We start from the raw sequence: 18,764 nt of genomic DNA on the forward strand, positions 1-18,764 counted from the left end.
CAGGTTGGTTCCAGCAGGTTTTTTGCCACCCAGAACAACGGACAGGTCCTTTATTTTTCAAGGCTACTGCAGTCAGTATCTGAGAAATGAAATGATAGAGAGGCCTGTGTTGGTTGTCGGTGGGCCCCGCCATGGGAATGGTCAGATTGTCAGCGCTCAAAGAGGTAACATGAGGCCAGAACGAACGCTGTTGACGACCTCATTCCGGTAGAGGCCGGAATTTACATACACAAGCAAAGAGATGATTGATCCATGATCGTCATTTGGATCTATTGTATCAATATTATGTTTTTTATGTGGTGGATTTTATGTATGGATGTCAACATTGACTTGTATCACTGGCTACTCCACATCGACAAACATGTCCCGAGAAATGAATTATCCTAGCAAAAAAAAGACAATAATACATTCATATATATATATATGGTGCATTGGCATGTCGTTACAGTCATATTCTGCGATTCCCCAAATTTCCTAATCTGGGTTTCCCTGGTTCCCCGGAATCGCCCGAATAGGTCAGACAGCCCAGGGGCCAGCACTCACAATCACACCACCATCGACCGACTCTCAAGTGCCAGTTGAGAATCCTACGGCTCATGATCAACGATTCAAAAGTGAAGAAGACCAACACATACAAAAATTAGATGGATATAAGAGACTAGAAGGAACTCGTCAAAATGGAGTGACTTTTCCTCATCATCAACACAGTTAATTCTTCATTGTATCCTCATCTCACCTCCAACACTCATATCAATCACTATTTAAAAGTGTTATCTCACTTACACCACATCACTCACAATGGCCGCCATCGCTAAACCCGCTCTCGTCAAGCCTGCTGCCTACCCCAAGTAAGCTCTCTCTAACCCCCACACACTGTGAATCTCAATCTGACCACTTCCTTAAAAAGGGCCCTCCCTGTTGTCGTAGCTGTCGGCAGCTTCGCCATTATCGCCAGCTACGTGAGCTCCCAGCTTGCCACCACATCAGCCAAGTTCGACCGCTCCTTTGCAAAGTACAACACAGTCGAGAGCGAGACCAACCGAGCAAGAACCTTTGACGGTGCCATCGAGGACCCCAGGACAAGTCTCTTCAACATCCTCGGCCGTCGACAGTAAGCGTGCAAATATTCAGCGAGAAAGGGCATAAGCTACAGAAACATCCATGGGGATTCGCTTTGCATAAACATACATACACATACTTCTTCTTTGCGTTAAGCGTTCTTTATTACGTTGGACAACCTCGCCTTTTCAAGATGGCGCAGGTACGGAAACAACATACATTTGGGGTATCTATGGAAGATTGGGAAGAGGGAGCATCGATACCATATAAATCATATAATCTAAGCATCAAATTAAACCGTTCAACTTCATTTTCGCACATCGCAACTGTTTCAATAATTGAATGCAAAATATCAATTCTTTTGTATTACATATAGAATTCCACCTAATAATGCCTTGCTGAGGTTGCCCCCTTTTTGCTTCAAACCTGATCTAGGGCTCATCCCTATTCCAATGATCGCTCACTCATCAATCCAATACACCGAGCTTACTATGTATGATATGTATATCGTATGTGCATCCTGGCTTTCAACGAAGGATGTCAGGATATGCAAAAGAATGAACAAAGAACCTCCCTTTCTAATCCGACCAATGCGCCCATTTGCCAATATTTTAAAACTACACCGAGTCTCATATACTTCTCTATCACTATGGCATGACTTCTTCTTGTCAGCCTGCCTTCATCCTGTTAGGTGTCCAGCCAAGTCGTGATCCCGTATGACTTGATGATCGCCTAGATCTACTTTTTGGACCGGAAGGTGTAGGGGATTGTGATTCATCAACTGTCTCCGAATCATCTTCTTGCTGTGACTGACTGCTCTCCCGATTGCCGATACGGTGTGTGAACGCACTAAGCTTGTCCTTCAGATTGCTTGCGCCGTTCTTTCGGCGTACACTAGACCCGCTGGAGTCGTGATTACTCATACTTGAAGTAGGGCGTTCTATCCCAGTCGGGATTCTTTTAAACCCAGGCCTGGGGTGTTGCCCAGCGGGTACCGGAATATTACTCTGGGGACTAGTGCTGTGAGTGCTGCTGGCATAAGAGTTGCTGGAAGTTGTGCTTTGCAATTGTGGGCTTGCTGTACTTGGCCGTAAAAGTTCGGAGCCAAAGTGATGTTGCCGGTCACCACGAGGATCTTCAATGGGTGTCGGGGGTGTCATCATCAGGAAAGCCGGAACATGGGGACCATGATGAGCAAGGGGGGCTGGAGCTGCGCCACCGTTTCGATGTGACAATCGGCTCTTGACGCTTGAACTTCGACTGCGGCGTCGCATCGCTGACCCTGGACGTACACTACCATGTGTGCTTGGAGCTCGAATACTTCGAGGAGGAGATCGAGAGAAGTCAACAGGAGATGCGCCATACATGCTGGAATCATCACTGTCGTTTATACTGCCAGGATGGTGCTGGGAACCGCCCGAAGACGATGGCGCAATGAGGACTGAGCTATTAGCTAACACTCGCAGCTTGTCTCGCTGTTCGGCATTGGGTCGATGTTTCGAGAACTTGTTGCCAATAAGAGCACCCGTGTGAGAAATCAACGCTTTGACTACTGCCTTCTTGAGAGACAAGGCCAGATCCAAGTTGGACCATGTTTTGTTCTCCCACTCAATGCTTGGCATCCTGAAGACAAAATCGTGCACATCCTCAATGTTGCGATTGTCTTTACCCCGGTAACTCAGGCAAAGAACAACTGACGGCATCTTGATAGAGGCAAAGGTCATGAAATGGCTTGCACGTGTCATCATCTTGGTGAGATCGTCCGAAGGCGGCTTGTCATTGTTGTTTCGCTTCCCAAGTCCAAACCTAGACCTCTTGTCATTTTCTCTCGATTCTCGGTCTTCTCGAGAAGAACGACTTGTTGATGCACGCGTCAAACCAACTCGAGGGCCCATATTAGAGCGAAGTGACTCATGGGACGCCTTTTTGAGCATAGTCTTGGATGTTCCGGGAGCACGGAAAAGACGGAAGGAATGACCTTCGTTGCCTGTGTTAACACGCAGAGCCTTTCCTGGGGGTGCTTCAGCTTTGGTGTTTGATGTCAAGGTAGGTCGTAATCGGAGTTCAAGAGAACCCGAACCAGTTGAAAAGGATGACGAAGATGAATGTCTACCCGAGTATGAAGGCGTTGCGCCACCGTTTTCATCATCATATTCGTCATCGTCCTCTCCATCGGCCGTGACCTGTTTCAGCATGAATGGTGAGTCGTTCTTGGCACCAGCTGACTTCTCTCCATTGATACCAGGGAAGATGTACTCGAAAAGGCGCTTTCCGACCTCATGCTCAAGTTGCACTTTGATGGGAAACAGGTTGACTTCGAATCGGTCCATCACAGGAATGCCTGCAATGGCCTCCAGCATGTGCCAGTAAACCCGAATCATCTCCTTGTGCTCGCCGTCCTGCTGGTGTGGTCTTTCGGGGTCGATGTACGGTGCTATCATTTCTGGATATGTCGCATCAGGCAACAAATTCAGACCAAGAACCTTTCCGACTCGAATGAGGTTGACATGGGAACCATCGGAGTTGTCCGTTCGATCATACTCAAGATCTTTGAGCTGTAACTCTACCAAAGGCTCATTCGAGTCTTGCATGAGGTGCCAAACAATGTCTCGAATAGTGATGTTCCACTTAAGTAAACCGGTGCTATCATCCGAGTTGACGTCAAATTTTCTCTGAGAAGAGGTAATGGCTTTCATCATAAAAAACAACTCGTCCTCACAAGCCGCAAGATCGTTTTCAAGTCGCAACCGATCTTCCCAGCCCTTCTTGTCAAGGTACTTTGCATAGATCTGGAAATGGTCTTTGATCTCTTCCATCTGCCTGATACGTTGTTGTAGTTTCTGAACCATGGCAGGAGTGCCACTCAAGTCGCTGAAATCAGACGCGAGGATGATCTTTTCTAGGCGCTCATTTCGTGTCTTCTCCATGGGCTCGTTGTACATGAGAAGATCCAACACGATGACGTACAAAGCGTAGTACTGCGATGAGTTGCAGAGGGCTCTGGCTGTTGGGAATTCGACCCAAAGATTGTCCATGCGGGTCTCCGCGTTGTCTTGAGAAGAACCTTCATTGCCATCGGTGTTGACCTCGTCATTGTACTTCAAACGCAGAGTGTTGTACTTGTCATATCGAACCATGGCTGAAGTTTTCTGCACAACACGCTTGAAACCAAAGGGATCCGCCTGGAAGTCGAACACAACTTCAATAGGGACCCATGGTGGGAAAGACGAACCGCTCGGTGCACCGTATTTGCTTCCCACATACATCGAAACAGGGCTGGTTTGGAACCACTTGCGATGTGTGACAAAGAACTGGACACTGTCCATATTGACCAAGAATCGGCGTTGGACGAGACCACTGACGTTATCAGATATTCTCTCCTTCTCCATGACTTCCATCACCTTCAACTCCATTCCCTTGGCAGTGGCCAGAACTACATTCTTCTTGTTCTTGTCACTCTGAAGTTGAATCTGCGGGGCAATAATGCGAATGTGGTAGCTGCTTTGGGGAGTGAACTCGTCAGCAATGCCGCCCACCAAGTCTTCAATAGATCCCTCTACAGCGCCGTCCGGATTAGTGCTCCACGTCGCCGACGTGAATTTTCGTCCATCGTTAAGGATCCGCTTGATACGCTCCTCAAGATCGATAGGGTCCTCGTCACCCTTCATGCTGGACGCGCGGGAGCCTCTTCTGCCATCTTGACGGCTGTGCGTAGACTTGGCCTTGCCTGGCTTGGTTTGCGACTTGGCTTTGTTCTGCTCCTCAACGATGTCCAGAATGAACTTTATAGCGGGCCGAGAGAGATAGTATGTAAAACCACGTCTCTGACTGTTTTGGTGAAGATAGCGAAGTACAATGTTTCGTAGAGTATTGTTCCACTTGAGCTGCAAGTTGTGGATGACGAACCGGTTGCTGAACTCGCTTTCGAACTCGCTTGTCGCTGGAATTTCCATTGTCTCGTCTTGAAAAGGAATTGCTGACTCGACGGATTGTCTGCGTCCCTCACCGCTAGCTCTATGAGTGCTGGAAGGGGCTCGAATCCTGGCTTGATTAAGCATGGACTCCAGAAACTCCTTCTTCTCTTGCAGTACGTCCGTATGCCTCTGAAAAGCCTTGAACTCTTCCACAAGAGCACGGTCTTGTCCGTCGGTTCTGATGACCCTCAGCTCGGCTTCGCCCATATCGCGGTCGTGATTTTCCATTTGCATGGCTAGCTGTTCAAGACGGTCTTTGATAAGAGAACCCTGGATTCGGCGTGGATCATCGTCATGTCTCATTACGCAGAAATGCGTTGGTTCGTTTCCGAAGGGACTGGTCCGCGTTGGGTCACCGGCAATGACTCCACCAATATCTGTTTGTCGGAAGTATGTCAGGCGAGGAGCGTAGGCAAGCGGCAAGATCTTGGTGTCGGGATGAGGTTCAGTCGGCGTTATCCAATCAATCTCGACAAAATCATCCATGTCAATCCAACTGAAGTCATTGTCAGGGATGGTAAAGCGCGATAGATCGGGTTTCTCATCACTTTCGCGAATCATGGTCGCCATGGATCCCTTCTTGATAGCCTCCGTGGTGGTACCCTTCAAGCTTGCTGACACTGCCCGAACGTCGGCGCTAACAAGGTCAAGCTGAGCAGCATGGATTTTGATACCTGAAGTTTTGCTCGCATCATCACCATGTTTACCTTTGCCGAGGGTGTTGAACTCCTCTCGGCGCTGATGGAGGTCGAGCGAGAAGCTATCAAATCGAACCTTTAGACCGGTCGCCGAAACTGCATTTTCCGAATGGTCTTCAACGTCCTTGTGCTTGTAGATATGGCTGAGAAATAGTGGCGCGAGTAAGATGTTGTACTTAACAGTGGCCAAATGCCGACCAAATTTCTTGCTGTTCTTCTCGCGGCCTGGAAAGAGACTACCCTGGCGGATTGGCAATGAGAGTGGCTGTCCAAACAAACCCCACCAGTTGAAGAAGTGGGTGAAGAACCTCGGGGTAAGATGGATTGTATTGTAACTTCGGGAAGGTTCTGGGTTATCAGAAAGCCAGTCGCGATCGGCTGGCGCATGAATGGCAATGGAAAGATGAATGTGTCGACTCCTGAAACCACGCAGCGCATCATAGGGACGACCGCTCGCATCAGGTTTGGCGAAATGTGGATTCTTGAGGACGATGTCGTAGTGAGGTCGAAACTCAAAGCTTCGGACGCCGTCTTCAATAGCACGCTCAAAAATGAGGCCAGCCATAACTTTGACTTTGCCAGACAATTTCATAACAACCTTCTTGAAACTTGCCTCAGACTTGTAGTTGTCTTCAGGTAGATAGCTGTCAAAATCATATTGTCGCCGAGCTTGCTCCCGAACCTCATGACTATAATCGGGCACTGCAAGAATGTATTCACCACTTTCGACTGAGATGAAACCCTTCGGGTCATCGTCTGTGTTGATGTTCCATCGGATATCATTGCGCCAGCACATGAGGAAGCCGGCTCCATTGCCAGTCATTGCATATGGATTACGTGTACCCTTGAGGGCAAGATGCACGTCTCCGTCGCCCTTCCACGATGCGTGTATCCTAGAGTGGAAGTTGAGTCGAAGCTTATCCCAGAAACCAACACGTTCAGATGGGTCAAATTGAGGTTTTGTAAACGATTCAATGACCATCATCATGTCTTGGATAGCCGGTTGATAACAAGGACCCCATGTGATGCGTGTAGGCAAAGCACTGTTGACGTCCATGTACACATCGGAGTATGACTTGACGGGTCCAATAGTACGTCTGACTTCGATCGCGAAACTGCCCTCATTGGAAGACCCCGGTAGAGAAGTCCTTGGAGGCACAACGTTAACTCTAACACGGCGGGTCGACTCGATACCTCGGAACTCTTCAGCAATAACAAAGTTTGCCTTGACGGACACAGCCTGGATTTTTGCCGACTGCCCGTATTTCATAGGAGGGATGTGCACAAGCGGTAATGGGTAGTCTCGCAGCGTCACCTTGGCCTCTCCCATGGCAATGCTGACATGCATTGGAACCAGTAAACTATACTGCATATCCTTCGGCATGCCTTTGCCAATTTTGTGGAGGAAGTCTGGCAAGTCTTTCATGGGGAATGTAGGTTTGTCGATCATGAAGTGCAAGTCACTAATAACAGCAGCCATAAGAGCTGGTCTCGGTGGTACTTCCAGCAGATTCTCGGCCTCTTCAACGTCTTCTGGCACTTGGTTAGGTCCCCAGAACTGGCCGCGAGACTCCTTCATGCTATCTTGAGAGATTTGATAAGCACGGTCGATTCGTTTCTTCCAACTTTGAGCATTGAACATGTCGAGGTGACTCCGGGCGTAGTGCTCGGTAACTTTGGAAACACCGTTGAGGTGAAGGGAGTCAGTGTTGGGGTTGTATCTGGGGATCCTTCCATGCTGAGTGTTTGACCGCACGTCTCTTGCCTCAAGATCATCTACGCTTCGGCTTCTGCTACCTGGAGACTCGGTCGTCTCAGGTCGACCTCGTGGGAAGGTGGATCGTGAGCGGAACTTGCTTGTTCCCTTACGGATTTCATCTTCGCGGACTTTCTTAAGTTTGACTTTGAAGGCGTTTTCACGAGCAATTCGCTGTGTTTGTTCGATAAGACCGGTGCGATAGATCATGCCCAATTTCCATTCAAAGCCACCATCTTCAAGCTCAAACAGAAAGTTGCGGGTACGAACAGATACTTTTGGAACCGACTTTGGCCCCTCCGGTTTCTTTTCAAGGATGTACTCGTTGGTACCTGTTCTGAAACGATGGTGGAGCTGCTGCACTGCTTTGATCACATTAGTGAAATTGTCCGTTACGCGACTCAAGATAACTTCGTGCGGCACAGCGATGCGCACAGCTTCAGTCACTATGTCAACCATCTTCTCGTCAATAACACTTCCTGTAGGTGTCTTTCGGCGAGATTCTCTGAAATCAAGACGCCCTGCCTTGATGCTGAGCAAACGAGCCCAGACATTGCGCATGCGTGGTGGCTCTGTGTACAGCCGCACAAGTTTGGCAGAAACGTATGGAGTAGACCATCGTTGCCGGCCGAGCTCCAGGCCATACATATGCAGCATCATGGCTGGATCATGAGGCATATCGGCTTTGAGTTGTACAAGGGCTGCTTTGAAGTCAAGAGTGACTAATTCAGGAGTAATAGTCGTCAGTCCAGGATCTAGATCTGGAGTTCCAGGAGGAGCCAGTCGGTTGGCATCAGGGACCAGATCGACATAACTTCCCTGCTGCTTTGGCCGTGGAGCATCGCGACCAGTTCGCATGAATGCTTTTCGTAGTGTCATGACAGCAACACCAACAGCGTAGTGTCGGTAGAGCGAATACTTGGCGCGAATGGTACGAACACCCACTTGGATATTAAACGTTGGGCCATTTGCATCGCTTGACGCGCCGAGCGAAAGCTCAAGCCTCGGTACGCTAAGAAAGGCCTCGGGCTCAAGTGTATCAACAGCGTCCATGATCTGTGCTTCAATGCCGCTAGCAAAGAGGGTGAGCTTCCTCCCGTCACCAGTATTTTGTGACTTCTTCTTGATTCTAGGAGAATTCGGAGGAGGAGTCCAATCCGAGTCGGATTGGTTGACGGAACGACTGTTGGCCCGTCTTCTAGAAGTCCGTCGTTGAAGTCCATCAAGGCGATGAGCTCGATATTCGGTTGAAACTGTGTCCCAGTGTAAAAAGACTCCACGGGTATCGTCAGATATCTCCTCATCGATTCCTGCGATTTCCACGTTGAAATCGGCTGCATTGAACTGAGCCCTCAATAGCCAGTTGGGCATAGACCGCAGGAAGTTTTGACCGCCCTTGGATCGAGAAACGGTGCCCTTTTCTGCTTCCACGTCGATACGCAACTCCTGAACGATCTGGCGAAGACCGTCAGTAATCTCAGGTCTCACCATGCTGATCGAGCAGGACTGAAGATTGCCGGACACATCGACATAAACATCCGGTCGAGCACCCAGATTGAGTTTCATATCGAGTGATTCTGTCGTGACAAGGTTAAATCGTTCGCCGTGGTTTGTTTGGTAGTAGAGATCGTGCGACTGAAGTCGAAATGAACCATCAAGAGAATAGTGCATTTCGGCCATGACACTATGAGAAGATTCCACATCGAGCGAAATCGAGGAGATTGATGAAATTATAAGATCGAAATCGTCCGGGTCCTCTGCCTTTTGCAGTGGCTGGAGCTTTATACGAACAACAGGCTCGTGCATGGAAAATTTGTAGTTCGCTTTCGGAAGAAGGCGAGAAATAAGATGGTGGTTGTCGTTCTGCGCTTTCGGTGCCTTCGGTTTTGATTTGAAGAGGGCAATCAGCACCGGCAGATGACGAGGATCCAAATCTACCGAAGGAGAGGTGACTACAGAGTTAGCAAACATAATGTTGGCGTTTCTTTCGTCCACTGTGCTGGCCCGCGAAACTTCAACTGTCTTGGAGAGCAGTGTCGTCTTGATCGTTGTCGTAGCCATCGGGATATAGAGAAGGCGTTCGGGTTGACCGTGGCCATCGTCCAAGCCAACGGATATAGATAGAGCAGCAGCCAGGGCCTCGTGTGCAATAGCTTCGGCGGGAAAATACATCCTGTGAGCTGGCGACTTTGAATCCAATCTATGCAGATCTATGCCAACCTCCTTCATCGCGGCGTTCAATTGGATCGGCGTTGACCCAGGCTTGATAGACTGGACCTTTTTGCTCATGCCCAAGAAACTCACTGCGAACTGGATCTCCTTGATGCCTCTTAGAATGGAACTGAAAAACTCTTTAGAGTCGGAAACTGTCCTCATTAAGTCTTCGCTTGTTGTTCCTGGCTCGTCGATTTCCTGGGCAATGTTGCCCAAGAAGATATCAACAGGTTCCTCATCAGCGCCAGGTGTCTTGACCTCAGCTCGGCGTTGCTTTAGCCGGTTCACGCATGCTTGTAAGTCATCAAATGGAATGTGCAATCGTCCCATCTTGATAGCCACAGCAGCTTCACGCAAACCCTCCATGGACTTGTACAAATGCCCATGGACATTAATAAAAACCTGATCGAGAATTTCCATAGATTCATGACCTTCGGCCGTGAAAAGTACGCTACGTAACGAAGCAGTCCATTCCGCTTGTTGGTCTTTGCCATGGCGATCGGCCAATCGAGCAAAGAAGCGTACGCGGTCGACCATCTTGCGGCGCGTATCGACTGCGAGGGTGAAGCTTCCAATCTGGACATTGCCAACGTCGACAATGTTAACAGCCGAGTTAGTCGCGACCACATCGACGAGCTTTAGCCAGCTTATGTTGCTATGAAGCCGTTTGATCTGGTCTTTTATGCGTGTAAGCTTCTTCCATGTCTCGCTTCGAACCACTGTGCTCGTAGCTCGTCGTGGCAGTTGTGGTTTTTGTCGAGCTGTGGCTTTGACATCGGATTTCTTATCTTTCGCGACTTCGGAATCACTGCCCTCGGGATCCAGTTCAACGGGTTTATTTCCTTCAAGCTCATTGACGTCTATCGTTACGACGAGTTCACTCAAGACAACGCTGCACCATGTCGGCTGGGCAAATGTTGGGCGGTGGACGTGGATCCCAAGGCCCCTGATTTCTATTCTGCATCCATCTCGTGGTGTCCATGCTATTCGGCGCAAGGACAGGTAGCCTATTCGCTGGATCGATACACCGGTGAGGATTCGGAGGACGGCAAGGAAGACGAAGGACGATAGGTACAGGAGGACTAGACAGCCGAAGAAGAAGGTTGGGTTAAGGAGAGCCATTCTGAAAAGGCACCTACGAGCCTCTCCCACCAAGATGACTGCCACAATACAATCAGCTACGAGCGGTGAAAAGTGGTGTGGTATATTAACTTACATTTCCTGATTGTGAAAGAGATACCATGCCTTCACTTGGTCTGACTTTAATTGAGTGAGGCGAGCTATGCCATCGCCGCAGGCTTGCGTCTAAATTGTGAGTCTATGTTGCCGATCTTCCGGTTCCTCGCACGCAAACTGTTACGGAGCGTTTGACTGAAGACGAAGAGAAGGTTTCGGTGGACGAGATGCGCCGGTAGCAGGAAGTATGTTGCTTATAGCCCCGTGTCTAACTCGGGGATGCTAGTCGTAAAGTGGAAAAGTAAACTCAACAGAGCTGACTTTTTATTATCGGGATCGACGGAAGTATATCGAACGCGATGCTCTACTAAGGAGATTTGGGGGAGTTTTTGTGACGTCAAGGGGGTCTGGATCCACGGACGAGGGTCGCTCGCTGTTCGAGAAGGAAAAAAAAGGAGTGTTACGCTGGCGCAAGCGTATAGGGCAGAAGATGACCGGACAGGGCAGGGCCAGCCAGGCGCGTTGTGAAATAAAAAACAAGCGTCAATTGTTTTTCTGCAAAAAAGCAACTTTAGCGGGGGATATGTAAAGTTAAGTTGGAAGAAGGACACTCAGATAGTACGTAGCTTTGAATAGCCGGATAAGATCTCAAGATGTATTGGCCAGCTCGTGTTTCTTTGGCTTGGACGGACGAACCGAACCGCACCTGGAACTTGCCCTGAGCTTGCTGACCTTGCAGGATCCAACACGATAACGAGTACGTACTCATTCTTCGATGAATCCCCACTCAACACAGATGAACGAAAGCTTGAGAGGTCTCCAACCTTGCATCAAGCCAACGAACCTCACCTCACTAAGTAAGATCAATTAGGGCAAGCACGGACCCGATTCATTTAGCAGGGAGCGCCTGGTAAGACATTTCCTAATCACCACCAATCTCAACATCTCCGCAGTATTACTACCTATCTCAGGTACCGTCTGTAAAAAGGAGACGAGGTCCAGAATGGATAGGAGATGTCGCTTCATATAATTTTTGAATGTCTTCATTTCCTGCGTAACACAGATCTTCACGCAAGTAGCCTTGTTGGAGCCATTCAAACTTGTGCCACGTAACCAACAGTTCAATTGACTCGTACTTGATGTATGTACAAAGTCCGCACCTACTTTACCAATAAATACAATGCTCCTTTGCTCTAAATATGTTGTTGGCTGAGTACCAGTGCGGGGAATGCATGTTATCTTTGAGTTCCGTATCCATCTAGAGCCGGATATTCATGTCCATCGAACACATATCTCAGTTTCCTGAAAGGGACAGATGCAGATTTCCAAGTCGAGTTACCACTCAAGTACAGAGTACGGACTAGGTATTTGATGCCCTTACAGAATGTGGTCTGAGTGTCTTTAATCCCTCCCAAACCTGGCCAGCTTGGACTAAATGATCCAGGTGCCATAGTAGAGACGTACCCCAGATGGCATCAATAGCATGCATGGTCGATCTAGTGCCACGGATGATAAAGACAAAAGGTCTGCGAAATTCGGCATCAGGGCGCAAAGAAAACCCTAAAAACACTACTGTAGCAACAGGTTGGTGCGATGCATGCGCAATGAAGGCCTCAATGTTTTGTTTCATTTCCACTATTTCGCTTTTTTCAACTCTATCTGCGTCATTGTTGTTTCATTCCACAGTGGCCTCTGATAAGCTCGCCAGTATACGACTTACCAATATAGTAAGTAGCGTGTCATAGCGGTGTTTTATTCCCAGTTGGTGTCCAGGTATTATCCTTACTCAACAGCGCATTTCCTAAAGGCTCTAATAAATCGGAAAGAAAAGAGAGAGAAGAACGATGCTTGAGCTTTCGAATGATGCAGTTCGAGGATATGATATTGATGTTATTGCGTCGAAGGCTTATTTCTAGATTCCTCCTCAGCTTGTTTCCGTAGCTCAACGATACGCTCGTCAATAAGCGCAATGTCAGCATCTATCCGTAGCATCTTTTCAAACATCATATCCTTATACTCCTGGTCTGTGAGCTTCTTGAGCGGAGTCCACCGCGTGAAGAATCCTCCCTTATCATCATCCACCTTGGGCTTGCGAACTGCCATGCGGTTTGCTATTATCTGCCCAACAGCTCCCACTGTTGTCCAGACAAACATAGCGGGCAGAATATTCTTGGGCCCCCCTAATCATGGCGTTAATTATGAAGCATTTGTTGTCTTGTCTGACTTACGGATCAAGCCACCAACAGCGCCTGCTGCTGTACCAGATATTGCACTGGCCATTGTCTTTTCGGAATTCTTGAGTCTTTCCTCACCGCCCCATGCTTTTAGAACAATACCTCTTGTGACTTGGAAAAGTGTCAGTTGGAACAAATAACTTTTTTCAGTTGTGTCAAATGGCCAACTTACACCAAAAGCTCGTTCCTAAAGTGAACCATTGGAAACCCGAAACCGCGCCCCAAATTATAGGGTTTGCCTCTTTAAAAATCGAGCCTCCAACACCAGCCAGAACACCAGCAGTGCCTACGCGATGTTAGTACGGGCTGTGTGAGGACACATCGAAGCAACTCGCCAGCGTAACCACCAAACTTCAGGGGTGGCAGCACAAGATCAACAACTTCGGGAGAGAACAGCCCACGAGATGACTGGCGTTGATGCAAGTGCATCATCTGAGGCTCTCGGCCTCCATTCTCAGTCATGATGCGATGATGCTGGGGGTGTAGAGACGAGAAATGCTGAGCCAGTAATGGTGACGTGAGTGGTTAAATAAAATTACAATAGGTAAAAAATGAAATAAGGTTACATGGTCCACTTCACAATTGCCATCGTCCGACTTGATATTGGGGTTGATGAGGCTCTGGCAGTGTCTGTATCTCAAGTTTTCCTAAGCGGGTAAGGACCAATAGCAGGGAACCACTAAAGACTGGGACAAATCCCGTGACATGATATGGAGATGCATGTCCAATTGAGTGGATTTTGAATGTGCACACCAAAAGTGATGACAAAAAGAGTAGATCATTTAATATGGAAGCTTCTCTTATCTAAAGTTACAATCTAAAGGTAAATTGGAGAGGTTAATAGAATTAAAGTCCATATATAACTAGTACTACTTTCTATAGGTATTCACGAGAACAACATTGCAAAGTAGTATTATTATTATTAATACAGGCGTGTATTTGTTGAATCTTGCTTGATAACTTACCTAAAAGTAGAATGCGGTGATTTCATAGCGTTTTACCCACCTGCCGGCTCTTTGACCCGCTGGTGTTGCTCAAAATGCAAGCGAGACAGCGTTCGAGTAGAGGGGTTGATTGGTGGGGCTTGGCCTCAAAAAGGGCTAGCGCCCACTTCAGGCCTGGACTGCAAAATTAAGGCAACCCTCAACTGGCGCCTCCATCATCATATTTTTCCACTACGCCGAGCAAATTTCAACTCGTCAACCCCAGACTCGGCAACATTGGTCGGGGCAAGTTAACAGTTCGCAACGCCCTTTTTCTCAAAAAATTACTCGATCGACTCGCGAGACTCTTTTCGATCTCGCCCTTCTCTACTGAGCGAAAGCTGAAGCTGAAACCCCGGTCGGCTTCGCCCTAAGCACTCGTTGGCGCATCGATCTAGGAATCGTTGCGCTTGCTCGCCTAACCGCAATCATGGGTGAGTACTATATACTGCTGTCCTGCGGGACCCCTCTTTGGTTACATGCCATAAGCCATCAACGGTTGCTAACTATGCTTCAGCTCCTAAGAAGAAGGAACAGCAGAAGATGTCCCTTGGGGACTTTCTGGCTGACAGTATGTCTTGTCCCGCCCCTCGCCTGCGCACTGCACCCCGCCGCATGCCCCTCGTTGACCCCATACTGACTATGACTTACAGGTTTTGGTGGAGGCTCTTCTTGGGCTGATGAAGTAGAGGAAACCTCTTACGGTAAGCATTGTTCCTCCATACGCACCATTGACTTCGATTGCTAACTTCTTTGTAGCTACTGGTATGTGCCAGGTTATATACGATAATTCAATTATAGTGGACTGACCAGATTCAGGCACTCAGGCTCTGCCCCCTTCCGATCGCTCTCGGTATACCAGCAACCTCAACTCTTCTTCCAGCTGGCAGGACCGGGGTATGTGTTGGTTTTGTCCTCAAGATTACTCAAGCTTACAGTTGCAGGTTTCTCCGTTCGCGAAGCTGCCCCTCAGACTCTCCCCGATAAGCCTCCCTATACCGCTCACCTCGGTAACCTGGCCTACGATGTTACCAACGATGCTGTGGCCGACTTCCTTACAGGCTGTGGTGTCGTCAACGTCCGTCTCATTGAGGACCGCGAGCTCCAGCGCCCCAAGGGATTCGGTTACGTTGAGTTTGAGACCCTTGATGGTCTCAAGCAGGCTCTTGCCCTTGATGGTGAATCTTTCGGCGGACGAATGATCAAGATCAAGGTTGCCGACCCTCGTGAGTTAATACACATCCTTCACACACTGGTTTTCAACTAACGTTGCGTAGCTCGTGGTGGTGATCCTGGCCGAGGAGATTCTATCCGTGAGATGGGCGCCTGGGACCGCAAGGGTCCTCTGGCTGATGCTCCTTCAAGGGGTGGTGCCCGCGACTTCGGTGACCGTGAGCGTCGACCTCGCGATCCCGCTTTTGAGAGCCGTCCCCAGCGTGAGTTTACCTGGGAACGACATGGACCTCTCGCTCCTCTTTCACCTCAAGAGGGCTCTGGTTCGCGAGATGGAAGCCGTCCCCGTGCTTCTCCTGACGTGCAGGGCGACCGCAGCGACTCCTTCCGTGGCAACCGTCGTGACTCTCCTGCTTGGGGTGAGGCTCGTGAGGGTGGTTCTCGTCCTCGCCCTGAGCGACCTGAGCGTCCCGAGCGAACTGCCACAGCTGCCGACAAGGACATGCAGTGGCGCGACCGAATGCGTCCTGACTCCGCCAAGCCTATCTCGCCCGATGGTAGTGCTCCCCCTTCGCCCGCTCTTTCCAACGCACCCACCGCTCAGGGTGGACGTCCTCGCTTGAATCTCCAAAAGCGAACAGTCTCCGAGGCCCCTGACGCCTCATCAAACGCAGCTGGAGAGGCCAAGGCCAGCCCCTTCGGAGCCGCTCGTCCTATCGATACAGCAGCAAGAGAGAAGGAGATTGAGGTCAAGCGCCAGCAGGCTATCCAGGAGAAGCGCGAGGCCGACGAGAAGGCCAAGGAGGAAAAGCGATTGGCCAAGGAGGCTGCTGCCAAGGCCGAGGCCGAGGCTGAGGCTGAGGCTGAGGCAAAGGCTGAGGCAAAGGCTGAAGCTGACGCTGCTGCGGCCAAGGAGGCTGAAGCTGCCACCGAGACTAAGGAGGCCCCTCAGACAACAGAGGAGTCTGCAGAGCCCAAGGCTGAGAACGCCAATGACGAACAGAAGGTCTCCGTTCGAACCCGGGAGCCTCGAGAGGCCCCTAAGTCAAGAGCAAACGAAGCTTCAAGCTGGCGCTCTGCCGGTAACGATCAGCGAGGACCCCGTGGAGGTGCCGGACCTCGAGGTGGACGTGGTGGACGTGGCGGTATGCGAGAAGCCCGAACTGGACCCCTTCGATCCAACGGCGCTGCTCCCCAACAAGCTTCTGGTTCCCCTGATGCCGAGCCTGCTACCCCTACAGCCGATGATGACGGTTGGACCACGGTGCCCAACAAGAAGGGTCGCCAGGGTCGCGCGATGGGACCCTAGAATGTGTACATATCGCCCCGTTTCTCTACGGTTTGACGACTGAGAATGCTTCAGCACAAGGCGTGGGTCGTCTGGCTTGAAGCCAAGAGCAGCGACTGCTACTTGGATGTTGCAATTTCTATCGTGAACAACACCCATCTCATACATATCCTCGACAATCTGATATTATAGGTTGCCAGGGCATGGAATTTCTCAGCCTTGGTTTTATATGACCACGGCATCCTGTTTTCCTCGTCTAACCGCCACACGTTGGACTCATTATCAGCTTCCGTGTCTACTTCACTCACTCAGGGGACCAGGAAGGCATTTTTGAGCATTTAACATTTGGCGTTTCGAGACAAAAGCAAAAAGAACGGCGGCGAATGGATGGATGAATGGAACGGAAACGTGGCATGCATTTGAATGATCACAGCTCTCTTATTTCTTTATGTTTTCTTTTTTTTGATTTCCCCAAAAACGTCTTTGCCGCGTGATGACGAGAGGAAGAAGGGCTAGGGTGGGGGGTAGGAAGAGGTGAAAGAAAGTAGGAGAGGGACTGAAAAGTTGCTTGCTCGATATAACGAGCACAGGGCAGTTCGTTTTCTCTAGACTTGGCAAGCAAGTTGAAGCCAGATCGAATCACGACATGAGCTCAAATTTGTATGCTAGGCGGTTTACGGGATCAATGAAATGTTCTTTGTTTATTTCTAGTTTCCCTGTCTTTTTTGTTTCACTGGTTTCTTGGTGTTGATACCTCGTCGTGCTTTCAAAGGGATTCAGTTGGATCTGTCGTTGGGTGAGGATAGATGTGACTATAGACGAGTAACGACCACATGATATCCCTCCTGTCTTGTGTTATTGCCATTCTTATAGATAGTCAAAGACTCATTTGCCTTCTTGGTCCTCCCATCGGAGCATTAGAAAAACTGACCGCTAAGAGCATAAGAGGTCAGCTTATGTTCCTTAGACAATAGTTCTTAGACTACTTATTTTTGTATCCTAAGACTAGCCTCCTGCTTCCATAAACGAAAGCCCTCGAGAACATTCCTCCTGACTCCTTCACTCACAAAGTCAAGTTTCCTACCGTCCTTGAAAGTGCTCCGCAAGGCTTCTTCTTCCGTCACCCACGCAAAGTCAACATGCTCGTCCTCATCAATCTTGACATCCTCGCAGCTCTCCACATCCACCCAAACAGTTAGCTTTCCCCAAACTCCATCATCGGCTCGGAAAACGAGCATATCGTACAGCACTTCCAGGTCCTTTTCCAGCGGGTCGTCAGGCATAGGTTCTTCGATGGGTGCTATACCCACGACGCCTTTCACCGCCTTGGCGCGCAGGCCGGCTTCTTCCCAGAGTTCGCGAACGGCGCCAGCGACGAGATCAGCGTCTACATCGTCGACGGAGCCGCCAGGTACTTCCCATAACAGAGGCCATGAGTCATGGGCTGCGCGACGAAGAAGAAGGATTTGGCCTCGGGGGTTGGTAACGAGTGCGCCAGCGATTAGATGATGAATTGGAGGGTGACTTGCTCTGAATTCAGCTGGGTTTGAGCCCGTGAAGGCGTTGAGAGAGGCGGGGATTATCGTGTAGGAAAGCGGTGGGGAGGGTGAAGGCGGCGGCATGGTGAGTTATGTTACGACGAGAACAAGTCGAAGCTCTGGGTATGCGACTTTTGCGATTTGCAGTAGGTTACTACAAAGGTTATCCTCCAATGACCCCAATTGTTTAGTTGTCCTGTTGGGGTTTGTGATGTGGTGTTTATATGAGAGTTGTACTTGATGGTTTGGCTTCCAAAGTACCTATGATTTGGTGGGTTTGTCCTTAAAGTATGATGACTTTGAAAAGCGTGCAGTTTTATCACAAAAGGTAGGTAGGGCTCATATGAGAGTTGTACAATGATTTGATACCTGATTTAGGCTGCTAGCTAAGAATGATTGGTTGACTTGCTGGTTGGTAAGAAATGCCTCCCATACCTACCCTCAAGATATCAGAAAAATTGACCACTGGAAGCATAAGAGACGAAATTACTAGGTCAGCTTATGCTCCTTAGACTATGGTTCTTAGACTAGTCATTTTTATTCCCTAAGACTTTGGAGGCCAACTTTTCTGTTGCCCATCAGCCTACTAACCTACCTACCTGGGTACCTACGTTGAGTCATACGCAAGCCATTGCTAGGCAGGAACAGCCGAGTGAGTGGCCCGAAACCTT

General features: G+C 49.2%; 5 protein-coding genes across 5 annotated transcripts; 2 read left to right on the forward strand and 3 right to left on the reverse strand.

Annotated features, from left to right (window-relative positions):
- The first annotated feature begins 687 nt into the window (after positions 1 to 687).
- On the forward strand, positions 688 to 1,436 carry EDB82DRAFT_36955 (uncharacterized protein). Its single transcript, XM_025731151.2, has 2 exons — positions 688 to 848; positions 908 to 1,436. The coding sequence occupies exons 1-2, from the start codon at positions 799 to 801 to the stop codon at positions 1,113 to 1,115; spliced, it is 258 nt and encodes an 85-aa protein (XP_025590206.1). The 5' UTR covers positions 688 to 798; the 3' UTR covers positions 1,116 to 1,436.
- Positions 1,436 to 11,017, reverse strand: EDB82DRAFT_36968 (mitochondrial protein from FMP27-domain-containing protein). Its single transcript, XM_025731150.2, has 2 exons — positions 10,918 to 11,017; positions 1,436 to 10,861 (listed from the first exon to the last, which is right to left on the reverse strand). Exon 2 carries the CDS (start codon positions 10,821 to 10,823, stop codon positions 1,728 to 1,730), a length of 9,096 nt encoding a protein of 3,031 aa, XP_025590205.1. The 5' UTR covers positions 10,824 to 10,861; positions 10,918 to 11,017; the 3' UTR covers positions 1,436 to 1,727.
- Positions 11,018 to 12,476: 1,459 nt separating this feature from the next.
- On the reverse strand, positions 12,477 to 13,758 carry EDB82DRAFT_485583 (uncharacterized protein). Its single transcript, XM_065608240.1, has 4 exons — positions 13,447 to 13,758; positions 13,284 to 13,397; positions 13,106 to 13,222; positions 12,477 to 13,057 (listed from the first exon to the last, which is right to left on the reverse strand). The coding sequence occupies exons 1-4, from the start codon at positions 13,571 to 13,573 to the stop codon at positions 12,768 to 12,770; spliced, it is 648 nt and encodes a 215-aa protein (XP_065465474.1). The 5' UTR covers positions 13,574 to 13,758; the 3' UTR covers positions 12,477 to 12,767.
- Positions 13,759 to 14,524: 766 nt separating this feature from the next.
- Positions 14,525 to 16,576, forward strand: EDB82DRAFT_470722 (uncharacterized protein; the record flags this gene model as incomplete). The annotated part of the gene is made up of 7 exons (XM_065607952.1): positions 14,525 to 14,528; positions 14,612 to 14,665; positions 14,748 to 14,798; positions 14,854 to 14,859; positions 14,914 to 14,991; positions 15,033 to 15,320; positions 15,372 to 16,576. The coding sequence occupies 7 exons, from the start codon at positions 14,525 to 14,527 to the stop codon at positions 16,574 to 16,576; spliced, it is 1,686 nt and encodes a 561-aa protein (XP_065465475.1).
- A 962-nt stretch (positions 16,577 to 17,538) lies between these two features.
- EDB82DRAFT_485589 (NUDIX hydrolase domain-like protein) lies at positions 17,539 to 18,597 on the reverse strand (the record flags this gene model as incomplete). The annotated part of the gene is made up of 1 exon (XM_025731147.2): positions 17,539 to 18,597. The coding sequence occupies exon 1, from the start codon at positions 18,175 to 18,177 to the stop codon at positions 17,542 to 17,544; it is 636 nt and encodes a 211-aa protein (XP_025590202.1). The 5' UTR covers positions 18,178 to 18,597.
- Positions 18,598 to 18,764: the final 167 nt, after the last annotated feature.

This window comes from Fusarium venenatum (assembly GCF_020744135.1).
Source record: "Fusarium venenatum strain MPI-CAGE-CH-0201 chromosome Unknown EDB82scaffold_1, whole genome shotgun sequence".
Classification (NCBI taxonomy): Eukaryota; Fungi; Ascomycota; class Sordariomycetes; order Hypocreales; family Nectriaceae; genus Fusarium; species Fusarium venenatum.